The sequence below is a fragment of the Nicrophorus vespilloides genome, unplaced genomic scaffold, assembly GCF_001412225.1.
Source record: "Nicrophorus vespilloides isolate i.1.1-1 unplaced genomic scaffold, Nicve_v1.0, whole genome shotgun sequence".
Lineage (NCBI taxonomy): Eukaryota > Metazoa > Arthropoda > Insecta > Coleoptera > Silphidae > Nicrophorus > Nicrophorus vespilloides.
In genome coordinates, this window is record NW_017099710.1 from 356,838 (window position 1) to 370,906 (window position 14,069).

The following is a 14,069-nucleotide window of genomic DNA, read 5'->3' on the forward strand; positions in this document are numbered from 1 at the left end:
TTTCCTTTCTTCTTGTATTTTATATTCATTGAAACCTTTGAATTAATTTTAACATTGATTATCTGCAAATATTTTCTAGATATTTCAGTTAAAATTTGTTATTTTTTTTTTTTAAATCTTCTATTTTCTAATAAAAATATGGATTATCTATAACTATTAACATACTTCCAAGAGTTTAACCTAATTTGCTTTAAGATTTTTATAAATAATTTTATAAAATTATAATTTATTTTATACCTTACTATTGGTAATACTTCAACAGATTTCTGTAATTTATTTAATAAGGTATCTTTCATTTTGAGAATGATCGAAGGGTTAGTTTTCGAAAGGTCTCTACTCCGTTGTTAGTATGTTTTATTATAAATAGTCTGGACGAGATAGGCCACCATAATAGCTCGATCGATATTTTATGTGCATTACGCAATATTAAGTGCTTTTTATAATCAAGATACCATAATATTAGAGTTATCAAGAAGTTGGTAATCGAATGATTGATCATAATTGTAGTGTACTTATGCTATCTTCTATAATTGAGGTTGTCTTAAATGTTAAGATACTTAAGAAGTGACAACTTAAATAATTAAATAGATAAGTTAAATTTAAAAAAAGTGATCCAATTTAAGAAATTTTCTCTATATAAAAATGATTTTTTCATTATGCCATTTGTATTAAAATCTTATAACTCTTCAGAAGTGTAAAAAAAGATTATTTATATATACATTTGTTACTAATGTTTTAGTATTAACTTTTTGTCAATTTAAACTTTAGTTTCTTTTTCAATTATCAAATCGGATGTAAACTGCACTATATGTATTTTGTAAAGATATATTTTGTATAATTATTGAAATAAATGATCTTGAATGAAGAAATAATGTTAAGAAAAAAAAAATGTAATTAAAATTATGATAAATGGTTTTGGTTGAAAGATGTTAAGTTAAATAAAGAATAACGCTTTTAGAGATTCTCAATTTTCCAGACGGTTGCGGGTGTTAGCGGACATTTCGCTTATTGTTTCAGACGGAAGTGGAAGAGTAATTAATGACAGACCAATGTAAAAACATAATTGATCAAATTTGCTATCTATTGAAACGCAATGAATGGAAGGCGCATTGAAAGGAGGGGTAGAAAAATATATCCAAAAAAAAAGTAGAAGAGAATTCTTGAAGCGTTTCTTTACAAAATAATTCCCATTTGAAAGGCGATGAATGGAATGGAAAATAGAGGAAATAGAAGTATTTGCATTCGCTTGGAACGATTTTCTATAGAAATTCAGGTGAGTAGCTGCTTATTCACCTCCTTCGCCGGCATTATCATTTATTTGTATTCTCGTATTCCTTATTTTCACGACCCACTCATCTATTATCGTCGGTACCTTCAACTTATTTTTTTTCTCTCTCTAATTCTTCTGAAATGAGTGGAGGAAAATTCACTTGTTCATCTTCTTCTTCTTCATTCGCATTTGTTAATTCCATTTCCGAGGCAGGATGGATGCTTTAATAACGGCGCCCCGGGAAAGTTGGAGTTTTCCCAGTGATTGCTCAGAAAGTTACGTACACATTAATTAGACAATTCTTATCGGCTCTGATCCGTGGAACAAGCGCGAAATTTTAGTGAGCAATTAATGTTTAACGAGCAACCTCCACGGTCATGGTATGAGCGACTTCAAGCACCATCCTAAGCTTGTGCCCAAGTTTTCCGAGACCGATTTTAATTGGCCGAAAACAAAGTTCTTAAAGCTCCGAAGTTACCCGTAGCGGCTGCACTTATTTCCGGTTTATTTCGTTTCATTCATTTTTTCTTCTTCTTATAATTTTTGCTTTTTGCTTCCTTTTACATCCTTCCACAAAGTTAATTAGTTTATATTTCGCTGACAAAATATATATTTTTTTTGTATACATTTTACTATCCGCTTTTCCATCTTTGAGTAAAGTCTTTATGAATTTAAGAAAATGCTCTCAACTCTTCGAAATCCAACGCTGCGTCTATATGAACAAGGAAATTAAATACGATTCTGCAGGCAATAAACGGGACGAAATCTGCGTATTTGCAAAAGTAAATCGTTTCTAAAGATGACTTATTTGAACTTTAATGTCTGGTTTGAATAAGGTTTAATTGCAGATTGTTTGTATTAAACTTATATAACTTATCAATACTTACTAATTCCATCAAATATTTAACATTCCGCAATTATAACAAATAATATACACCTAACCATCGTTTTTCACGTTACTTTATTTCAACGCTTTTACGCGCTTTAAAAAAACTTTCAAATTTAAAAAAAATGCTGAAAATAACCTATTCCTCGTTTTACACGGTACATATTTCCATGTTTTCGCTTTTACATAGTTTAAAAAAATAAAAATTTCTTCCTATTTTATCTAAATACTTAACATTAGATGCATATAGCTTCATAATACAGCAATACTTCGGATAGTCCGGTTTTGATCATTCCCGATAATTTGTTCTAATAGTTTTTTTTGTATTCTATTAAAAATAGAAAAAATAAGATTTGAGAAACTTAGTTGATCTGTTCTGTTTTATGTAACTACAGTAGACGAAACGTATTATTTGAAAACGTGTTATAGGAAATCGTGTTATACTGTACGTCAAAGTTAAACATACCGCAAATTTAAACTAAATTTCATTCATTAGCATCGTGTTGATTGCATATGCATACATGACTTACTTAATACACGTTTTTTTTGCCTCTCCCTTCGAGACAAGTATTCCGTTACACGGCCTCATCGCACCTCCAATTAGGGTTGCGTAATGAGGCTGGTATTTAATATTAAGCCGTTAGGGCGGTTGGCGCTTCAGGGGAATTCAATTCCGGAATTATGGTGATAGCATCAAAGGCGGCAGCAGCAGCATTTCCGAGTTACAGACACCAACAAGAACAAAAAAATATATCTATATCCTTCGAAGGAATCGAGAGAGGAGGAGGTTGGTCCAAAGGGTAGCTGGTTTCACATCCGACGGAAGCATAGCTTCGTTCCTAATTAAACGAGAGCCCCAAATAGTTTCTCTTTGATGTAGGAGTGAACGGGTCACCTTTGACTGCCCTGAACTATTCCCGCTTAGCAGGAAACGCGTCCTGGAATCAGCCGAAAAACCGTGAATATTTAAAAAGCTCTGCTTATTTCATGCAGAAACGAAGTAAATACAAACACTCCATATACATATATATGTAACCTACTTGTGTTGTATATTTATATATGTGTGAGTGTATATATGTATATGTATAGGACTTTATAGCAGGGCACATTGTGTGCATGTTTATGTCAGCCCTTTTTCCCAACAGAGTATGGGTCTGACAAATATCGCTGTGAAAATACACACTACTCACCTTACAGAGCTGGAATGGGATGCAGCGATAAGTCGTAGGAAAAATCGCTGAACTTAGTCCCAGAGAATTCCCTTCGCATTTCCGCTGCTTTATTGTGTTATGTCGTGAAACCAGAGTTATTACGAGGATCTATTAAATTGGATTGCCGCATGCCAAAAGATTCCCTCCATAAACTTGTCTAATAAGCACCTAACATGTTTATGCTATATGAGCAAAGCGGAAATTATGCACATGTGCATTCTGTAGTCCTTTATCATGTCTACTTGATGGTGCATTTAATTATGCATCAATATCAACGATGCTTTCAAACGAAGTATTACATAAGTAACATAATGATGTAATCATTAACTAGTTGATATATTGTCTTGTCCGTTTTTAAGAGGACAAGAGGACACAACAATAGAAAATTACAACAAACACATAATACATTAGTAATTCTAATGTATTCTCCTTTATTTTTCACAACTTCTTCAAATTTAATAATTGTACGAAATTCGTGGATCGTTACAAGACGACTTAAAGCGTTTATATAAAAAAAATGAAATTAATAATCAAGTAAATCATTATTATGTAATTCTACTTTTGTTTTGTTTTTCTTTATACAGAATATTCAAATTGCGAGAGAAAGCGCAAAAAAAAGGTTGAGAAACAGGGAAATGGGATTTTTAAAGTCGTAGAGACAAGGCCTTGGCACGACTGTACGCACGGATAGAGCAGAATTTCAGAAACAAACACCCCGAGGGAAATTCATTATTTTTTTTGTTAACCTGTAATGGACTACAGTTTCTGTGGGCTCAGATTTTATTTTTAATTTTGTCCCTGCATCCGAGGTTGCCCGCTTTTTGCGCCGTTTAAACTACACACGAGGTGATTTTGTATAATTCAGCTCGCCCTGATGGAAACCTTCGTTGTTACACCATACCCCGAGGTTATTTAACCCTAGGTCCAAGTAAACATTGCAAAAATCAATACAGTCTCTCATATGGTTGTCGAGTTCTGGTATGCTAGTCGAGCTGTAACTATATATAGTCAATATCATATTCTCGAGATTCGAAATCCCGACAACCATAATACCGACAGTATCAAAATCCTGACAACCATAATCGTGACAGTATCATAATACCGACAACCATAATCTCGACACTATCAAAATCCCGACAACTATAATCCAGACAGTATCAAAATCCTTTACGAAGTAAATTATTATTATTACAGGATGGGAGTTCCTATTGGGAATAGGAACGTCGGGATTTTGATTGTCGGGATTTAGATTGCCACCGATAGTATACAATATACATACATAGTGTGCTATATGGAATAACTGTTTATGTAATAAATGCGCTGTTGTTTTAATGAGTTGTTATAATTGCAAGCATACAATTGCTCCCAACTGTGTAAATAAGCTATAGATAATGTGTTAAATAAATAACGTGAGCTAATATAGTATATACGTTGTTTGGATTCGCGCTGAGCCTGCGTTAGGTGGATGGTGCTCGCATTTCCTCCAACTAAAACCCATCCACCCACCAAACCACTTAATAACTTTTGACCCTTTACAGCGTCGTGTCCCTTTTCCAATCCCTACAAGCATCTCTCCCAGTTCCAGAGGCGTTGAAATCCGACGATCGAAGAGTCTTATTAGTACGAGCAAGTGGTGAAGCAAAAAAAAGGGCGAAAAATTGGAGGGAAAGACAGAAACAGCTACCCTTGCAGTAGTATGCATTTTCACCTCGACCTAGTTACCCGGTGCTTCTGCTTATTCTCCTCTCCTTTTTTTATTCCTATTCTGCAAAACTTATGTGTTCACTTTTTATTCTCTTCGTTTTCTTTTTTCATTTCCCTCTATTCCATATAAGTCACTTGTGATAATGACACAATGTAGTTTAATTTTACTTTTTCTTCTTGTTTGGAATACGAACAATGTCGCTACTTTTAGTTTGTTTTTTTATATATGTATATGCTAGGGCTCCGCTCTATTTTATTTTGGAGTACATCAGTAAATTTTGTCGGAACTGGGTAAGTGGCGCCGACTGCTATTACTTCTTACTAAATATAAGTATTATGCAATTTTACGAAGCTCTTAGCTTCACTTATTTTTTAATTGAAATACTATTTCAACTACCGCTTTGCATAGTGCGCTATTCCAATATAATAAATATTCTGCTATGAAATTCCAGACCCTTCGAGTTATTGTTATAATATGCTTTCATAATATACGAAACGTAACAATCTTTACATTTTCTGCATTCATTCATCATTTTTCATAACAAAATTAAATTTATCCAAACATTCCTTTACATCTAAAAACTGAAAAATATTGTATAAGAAAACAATTAAAAAATTCTAATCAGCATCTTAACCGAGGTATTTTGTATATTGCGTTTATAAACAAAATAATCTTATATCCTTTCTGTATATTTAAATGAAAAAAACTGTTAATTTGAATATAAAATAATTTATTATTTTATTTTGCTCAATACCGTACTATAGTGAATCTACACTGATTGAAACCGCACTATGCGAGGTATTGTTGTATGTTATACAGATCAATTTTAACATGAAATTATAAAAAAAATGAAATCATGTAAACGTCAGTATATAAAAATAGCAAAAATGCTATTAAACTATTTGTGTCTACTGTGTAAATAAAAATGATGTTATTTCTCAACATCAAAGACATGCACTGTTTTATTGATGTCACTTGTGTGAAATTTTGCAAAGCTTAAATATTCATTTACAACATCTGGTTTACTGATTTATCGCACTGTAAGTTCTCAATAAGCTAATCAGTTGCTCAATAAGTCAATAAAAGTTTTTGTTTGTATACTTTCAATTCCATCCCGCAAAATGCTTCGGTTTTGATTATAAAATGGAATATTTGAGCTTCGAAAGTATCGAATTCGTATTGCGCATTATATTTCATAAGTAAATAAGATTTTTCAATAAACTCGGTATTACATCTATATTTTCATATTAATGTATTTCTCTTATACATTTATCAACGAAAATTGAAATGAGAGAAATAAATTAGAAAATGTAATTTTTATTTTGTTATTATATGTAGATGAAATCTGTAAGAAAATTTTTTTTTTCTCAATGAAAATTGTCACAGTCAAAATAAAATTAAAGATTTTCAGACATAATAATAAAGCAAAAAAAGGACAAAGTGATACAAAGGGTTATTGATTAATAATAAGAAGACAATTTCCCAATTTCTTTTTGTTTCCCTTTTTTACTAAAATAACTGAGAATCAATAGTCTGTTTTATTATTTACGACAGGTATCTTTTGCAAGATTTGTACGTTCAATATGATTGATCTTCATCAGAAATGTATGATGTAGGTATAAATATTTAATCTTTATATTATGACGTAATAAATTAAATTATTTTCCGATTTCCAAGTGGATCTTTTATTATTTTATAACATTTTCATGTAATGAAATAATAATAATAATAATTTCGATTATCCTTTTTTGGGAGAATAAGTATTTTTTTTACATAATTATATTATTAAATAAAACATAAAATGTTCAATAAACATGTTCATTTATAATAATTAAAAGTGTAAACATTTAAAACAATGTTATATTGAACATTATAAAATGATCTCATGTTCCGTTTGATATAGTACAAAGTCTGCAGAGTATTGCATGTAACAGTAGCGTTTTTTAATCACTAAACTTTGTCGTAAAACCACCATGTACGTATGCTCTTTCATTGCATAACGCTGCATAAACGGTGTAATTACAGCGAAAGGTACATTTACGATGGAGACTAACAATTGTTCTAAATCCTTTATTCTCGTTTCGATTTATTTGCCGAAGCGCGAAGCGAACTCCCACAGAGCGAAAGTAATACTGAACAAACGGAGACCCGTTTAAATTCCAAATATTTTGTATTTACCTACCGGAATTAGCTCTTGCATTATTCAACTTGACCTTTGGGCTGTGAATCAATAAGGACGTGTGGTGTATTCGCTTTTCTACACCCCAACCCCCTAATAAACCCCATTTCTCTTACAAACTTTTCGTTTACCTATCGATTTTATTTATTTCAATTCATAATTAATTCTAACCTCGAGCGAAAATTAATTAAGTTTTTTTTTTCTTTTCTTCATATTGAAATCAATCCATTGATTATTAGGTGGGTGCGCCGGGATCACATATAAAATTTCTAAAAAAATACAATCTATCCTATCCCTCGTTTTACACGATACTTACTTTACACGTTTTCGCTTTTACACGGTTTAAAAATAAATGTTGAAAATAAACTATCCCCTGTTTTACACGGTACTTTATTTATACGTTTCCGTTTTTATACGGTTTGAAAAAAAATAAATGTTTAAAATATCCTATTCCTCGTTTTACGCGTTTTCGCTTTTACACGGTTTAAAAAAAAATAAATTAAAAAATAAATGTTGAAAATAATCTATCCTACGCGTTTTTTTGCATACTTTTCGATTTACACGTTCTTCTCAGGAACCGTGCAAATACGTAGACAGGTGTTTAACGAATACCGATATTTTTTTTGTAACCGGTTTTTATTACTTTCTTATATAATTTCACACTGTAGAGTTAGTTTATTTTATTATTACTCATGTTATGTTTATACACGATTTTTTGTTACTTTGCTCTCGTATTTAAATATTTTATTAAACATGTAATGTATACAAACAATACAAAGAATGCCGGAATTTTTGTCAATTTTTCGTTATTCGTTTATTATACAGTGAATGTATCCATTGCAAATAAATGTACAAAACAAAATGCATGTACTCATAAACCTTTAATGTACACGTTTGTTATTTATATTTTTAACGCACAAAGTGATTTTTTTTTTCGTTTCTACCTTTTATTAAAAATTGAAAAATGTTGCATAGTAATTTCATTTGATTCCAACGCACTCTTTAAAAGCGGACTAATCGAGGACTTTCAAACATAATAATAATAAATTGAACTTTAATTTTACTGATTTTTTTATGGAATTTTTCAACTATAGTGAATCCGCACTGATCGAAACCGCACTATGCGAGGTATTGATGTATTGATTTCTACCTGGTAGTAATATTTGAGCTAAGTTTTCATTCGAGATTCTGTTATTCGGTGCGCTTCTATTGATCCAAACATACCTATTCATTCAATTTACTACGCTACGTTAACCAAATATAAGAAATTTCGTGCTTTCATTTATGTAATATAGGAAATGTACTTTATAAGTTCGTTATAGAACTTATTTTATTCAATATTGGGGCAATTTAATTAAAAAAATTATAAATTTATTTTTTCATTCTCATTTTTTTTAATGTTATGCATTTCATAGAAAATAATTAATATTACATAAAAAACAGTTGTAAACTGTCGCGCACAAAACAATATAGAACAATGATTCACATTGTCGAACAATTGAAATTTTATTCAAACTGAACATTTTTCATCGTAAATCATCCGAAAATGAAAATTTGAATACATATTGGAATTGTTCAATTCTCATATGTAAATTTGAATGGCAATTGTGAATTTTCCATTCACCATTTCGAATGTTAATGCCAATTGCGATATTTCAATAGAGATTTTTTTTTCATTATTCGATGCGCTAATTGTAGAGTCCGTGTCTTTTGTGATAATCAACCTCTTTATTCTTTTATTTTTCTTTATATTTCTAATTAAGAGTAAAATTGTTCCAGAAGTTGCGGTAACTAAGTTAAAACATTCCTTTACAAAATATCTTTCGCTGAAATGAAGACCGGTAATTTATGGCATTCGCAAGTTTATTATGAACTTAAGTTTATTTTGAAACGTTAAAATTAGGATACAGCAATACCTTATATAGTACAGCTTTACAATAAATTAGCACTAAATTTTAATTGACAAAATAAAAAATAAATTCAACCCTTAAAATTTATAATATTTTTTTAAATTTCCCTCTATGAACAAATTTTCTGAGATATAAGCACATTATTATGGAACAATATGAATAATTGAAATGACGATAAATTTTTCAGATTATTTTTTTTCTATAGAAAAAATTGTTGAGTAAAGTTTATGGAATCAGCATTAATATTCTTGTTCAGTTTGTTTCTTCGCGAGGAAAGTTCGTTGAAGATGCGGATAGCATTCTTAATTTTGGGAAATTCAATGGGATCGATAGTATTTTCTGCGAGATGGGTGTTTCTTAAAACATACAATTTTGCATCTGTATCTCCTCTCATTTCTTGTTTCCTGGTGGTGTAGCTGGACGTCTATTAGGTATAGATGAGATTTTTGGATAGGACATGATGATTTGGAGGAGGGAAAATATGCAGAAGGTGGAAATTGGAGGAAATCGAAACATTTTCGGTTTGGGATTGGTAGTCAGGTGCGAAATGGGCATTTCCAAAGTGGTTGCGGAGCGTAGCACGGGGGGTATGGCCACGAAATAGCGTGGACCAACTGTGAAAAGGATGCTGCGCGTGCGGCCGCGCCGTCGATATGCTTATCCTAGGGGTGCAACGAGCAGGAGCAGGGATGCTGTCGCTTGTTCGTTCTGTCGTCGTCGTGATCAGTTGCTTCTGAAGCCCTCGTCGGGGTCTGTTGGTCGTGTATTCTCTTGTGCTGCAATCGGCACCTGGTCGTCGGCGCCTAAGGTGGATGCCGGTCCCTTGTCATGTCAGCCGGCGAAGATGACCGTAAGGCACCAGCCTCCCCAGTCCAAAAACCAATTGCCGATGGCCACTGTTCTCCCGCCAAAGACGCAGGTAAACACATCACTTTTACTTTCTCACGTATTTCCAACAACTTTCGGAACTTTCTTAAACTTATCTTAAACTTCGATGAAACTCGAAGAAACTTCATGTGCTATCACTAAAGAACGCTGATAGCGACAAAAAGTTGAAATAAAAACAAAATCGGAAGAGACAACGAAATCGAGAGTTCACGTGTATTTTCACGGAGTGACGCGCGACATTTCCCTTTTCAAGTTCAATGTCACGCGAATGCATGTACCTGCGCGGTTTCAATAATTTGAATTTCAATGTTGACAATGATCAGTTCGCGCCGAGTTGTAGAAAAGTTACGGAATAGTTTGGATGAATTCGACGCGTTGTGACGCATCCGACGTGCGCATCATCCTGACATGTCGCGCTCGTTCTTGTCCATCTATCAGACGAGGATGACGTCCGGTTAATGGTGAAGGGATGGGCGCGGGCCCGGGGGTGCCGCAGAGCGCGTGTCTGTTAGGTCAGTGGGTTATGCGAGAGTTAGGCGCTGCCACCCGAATCCTGGGATCTAGGATGTGGGCGCTGGGATGTGGCGGGAAGCTCATGCTGCTGTAGCTTGACGCTGTATATCGATCTCTTCGCAATCCCGCCACCGCCCCTGTACAGCGGCTCCAGCTAACCTACATTCGCCACACACACCCCTACCAACACAATCCCCGGACCACCCATCAACCACCCTGGCACATCCTGATCCAGAGGCTTTTTCTTCTTCTGTCCTTTGTTTTTTTTTACTATGTTTCACTTCGCTTACATATCGATCTCCCATCCATTATCACATCTCACCTGGCGCCTCTCATTCTACGTTCCTAGATCTACGTTACACTGCGGCTGTGCGGACTTCTCCTGCCGCATCGATAGCATCACAACAAGTCGCGACGCGCAATCCTATCCTACACGCCTACTACTACTACTCTTACTACTCCGTCAACACGGCAGCATCCGTCTATAATTACACTAACTACTGTTACCGGTCCTATACCTTTTCACAGCTACAACTTTCTTAGTCACGGTCTCGTCCATCCTTCATTCTTCCTCTTCTTAATTTTTCCTTATAAATATATGTTTCTTGTCTCTCTCCCATTGATCACCTAATTAAGCACACCCCAAATTTAGGGCGTGCCGCACCCTCTTTTGTCCACCTCACTATTCTAACGTATTTCGAATCAATGTTTAAACGCTTTCACTTTCTTCCAACAACGTTCGCTTTCGAATACGCCCTCCACTTACTTTCAGTTACAATTTTCAGCGCGCGTATCACAGCATACATAGAAACTATTCCTCGATTAACAATTAATATATCTCATTTTTTGTTACATATAAAATTTCATATTATTTGAAATAAAGAATTACATGTTTTTTTGATAATTATAAACAACTACAATTTATTTCTTACATAAAAAAACTTTACTTTAATATTTACAAAATAATCAATAAAATTTGTTTAAACGCCAAATTTTCAATATGAATTATTACACAATTTTATTCAATTAAAAATTAATTTGATTACAATATTTAATTAAAGTACTGCAATGAAAGTAATCAAGCGAATTAATACAAATTGTAATCCGCATACAATTAAAATTATATACATAGTAATGTTATCCAGTTACCAAAACATTTTATTTTACTGTTTTTTTTTTAAATTTTTAACAGATTTATTTGTAATTTCTACGAAATAATAATAAAAGTCCATAAATTATTTCAGAAATATTTTTTTGAAAAATATTTATTTTCAAATATTAAATTTATTATCATTTTTTTATTACAAATTTTTGTAACATAATTCAGATTGAATCCATAAAATATAATTTGAAAATAACAAGTGATTTAATGATTTTGTGAGGTTTTGTGTTCCGTTCTGATAAACACAATAACAACGATCAATCAATGTGAACGTTGGTAAATAGTTTCAATGATATTATTTATGAAAATGACGGAGACAAACGGATGGCAGGAACAAAACAATTTCACTGTTGGATTATTTATTATGAATTGCATTTGACGTTTTAATTCGAGCTCGTTTCATTAAATTGTTTGCGGCATGGATTACGTTCCTCTTTTTGTCTCTGTTTTCATATATATTCCTGCTGTTTGTGTCCATTTCATTTTCAATTCATATATAATCCGCTTTTCATATTATAAAATAGATTAATTAAAATATACGTTTAAATTTAACAATGTTTGTAAGAAAAAATATTTTTTAAATTTAATGAATTATTGAAATACCTCGCACAGTACGGTTTTAAAGAATATGAATATGAACAAGGTGTTAACTGCTTAGAAAACATGTTAAATTTGATTAGTACAGAAATACTTCGCATAGTGCGGGTAATCTGTTCCGTCAACTATTTGAAACCGCACTAATCGAGACTAATACATTAAAAAATAAATCGCACAAAAATCATTTTGTATTTCATTTGTTTTCAAATTTTCAATCCGCACTAATTAAAGTCGGACAATGCAGTTCTATATATTTTTTTAATTAAATCCATGGATTCGTTTACATATTTCCATTCTTTTATTCCCATTTCCCATTGTTCAGGCTTTGTCTTATAAAAATAACTGAAATGATTTCATTTTATTTTTTTTATTATATTTCAAATTGAACGATTCCTGAAAACTTTTCGCTTCGCCTGCAATGCACGAACAGATGCGTCACGTAACTGCTGTGCCCCTCGCTTTTCTCGAATTCATCCGGTCGTCTATGCAAATTACGCAATCACAAAATTGTTTCGGTCGAAAAGCGCGATGCAAATTTGCAAAATTTGAATTGAACTGAATCCGCCGTTCGATATTCAATTAAAGTCGACATATGCCGCACGTGTTACGTAATAAACACTCGTTCTTCCCCAACGAAGGGGGATCAATGCTGAAAAGACGACATTACTCTAATTGAACCACTGGCAATCACAGAACTGTTGTCAATCTTGCTTACCTTTTTAATTTGCTTCTGCTGATTGCCTCTTTTTTTCACACGGATTGTTTTCCAAGCTCAATCGGAAATCGTAGTTGTAACTAATTTCCTTCACACCTATTACAAATCGGACTCTTCGAGCCAATAGCAATACTCCGCATAGTGCGGCTTCGATTAATCCCAATTTACAACAGTCTGGTTGAAGAATTTCATTAAATTTTAATTAAGCAAATTAAAAATAAATTTGGTTTATTTTTATCCTCGATTAGTTGTATTTTATCAATATTATGCATTTGAACATTAAACACTTCATAATATAATTGAAACCAAATTTAAGCTTGGAACTTCAGAAACCACCTTTAACTAAATTTTCTCTCTATATATTAAGGGTAGTTAAATTTCACCTATGCAGTATAATTTAAGACCATAATCCGACTATATAATTTATTTTGTTTCCTGGTTTAAAGCTATCCATAATTTAAAGGGTCGAAACTAATTAGCAAGTTTACTTTAAAAGTGTGAAGAGTTTGACCTACTATAATGTTACGAACTTTACATTATTTTTGGCATCCAAAGTTCGGTCGAATCCTATGCGTGCGATGTATTTCATTTCAGACAGCTTCAATAATCCAAGAACTAATCTTCGTAACAGTTAAACTGCGTCAAAGTTTTGAATCTGTATCTTCCGGTATTTTGCAGCAGATTCATCTTCAAAGAAAATTAAAGCCTATTTAAAGTTGGAGACCTGCAGGCATTAATTAAATTTGTCGAACAATGAGAGCGTTTTAATTAAATCTTTAATATTGCAACTTCCATCCACGACAAAATCTTATGAAAATCTCATTTCTGCTTTTAACCTCCTTCTAGGAGAAAAACCAATACCTGCAAGAGAAATACCAATTAGTTTTGCTCTAGTTTACTGAAAAAAAAAAATGTTGACTGAAATTCAATATATGCAAAATTTTGTTGGTCTGATGCTTGAAGGCACTGGTCAGCATGCATATCTATTTAAAGATTGACAAAAGCGGTAATTAGAATTGTAAATCAATTTAGT

The 14,069-nt window shown here is 32.6% G+C and overlaps 1 protein-coding gene across 3 annotated transcripts in view; it reads left to right on the forward strand.

Annotated features, from left to right (window-relative positions):
- Positions 1–14,069, forward strand: part of LOC108565322 (solute carrier family 12 member 4) — a 75,901-nt gene that overhangs the window by 26,692 nt on the left and 35,140 nt on the right. Inside the window, exon 1 of one of the 3 annotated variants that reach the window (XM_017924727.1) lies at positions 9,501–10,080. The exons of the other annotated variants lie outside the window; for them this stretch is intronic. Within the exon in view, the coding sequence (XP_017780216.1) occupies positions 9,990–10,080 (91 nt within the window). The 5' untranslated portion in view covers positions 9,501–9,989. Of the gene's footprint in view, positions 1–9,500; positions 10,081–14,069 lie in introns of those variants that run through there. 3 annotated transcript variants of the gene reach the window in all.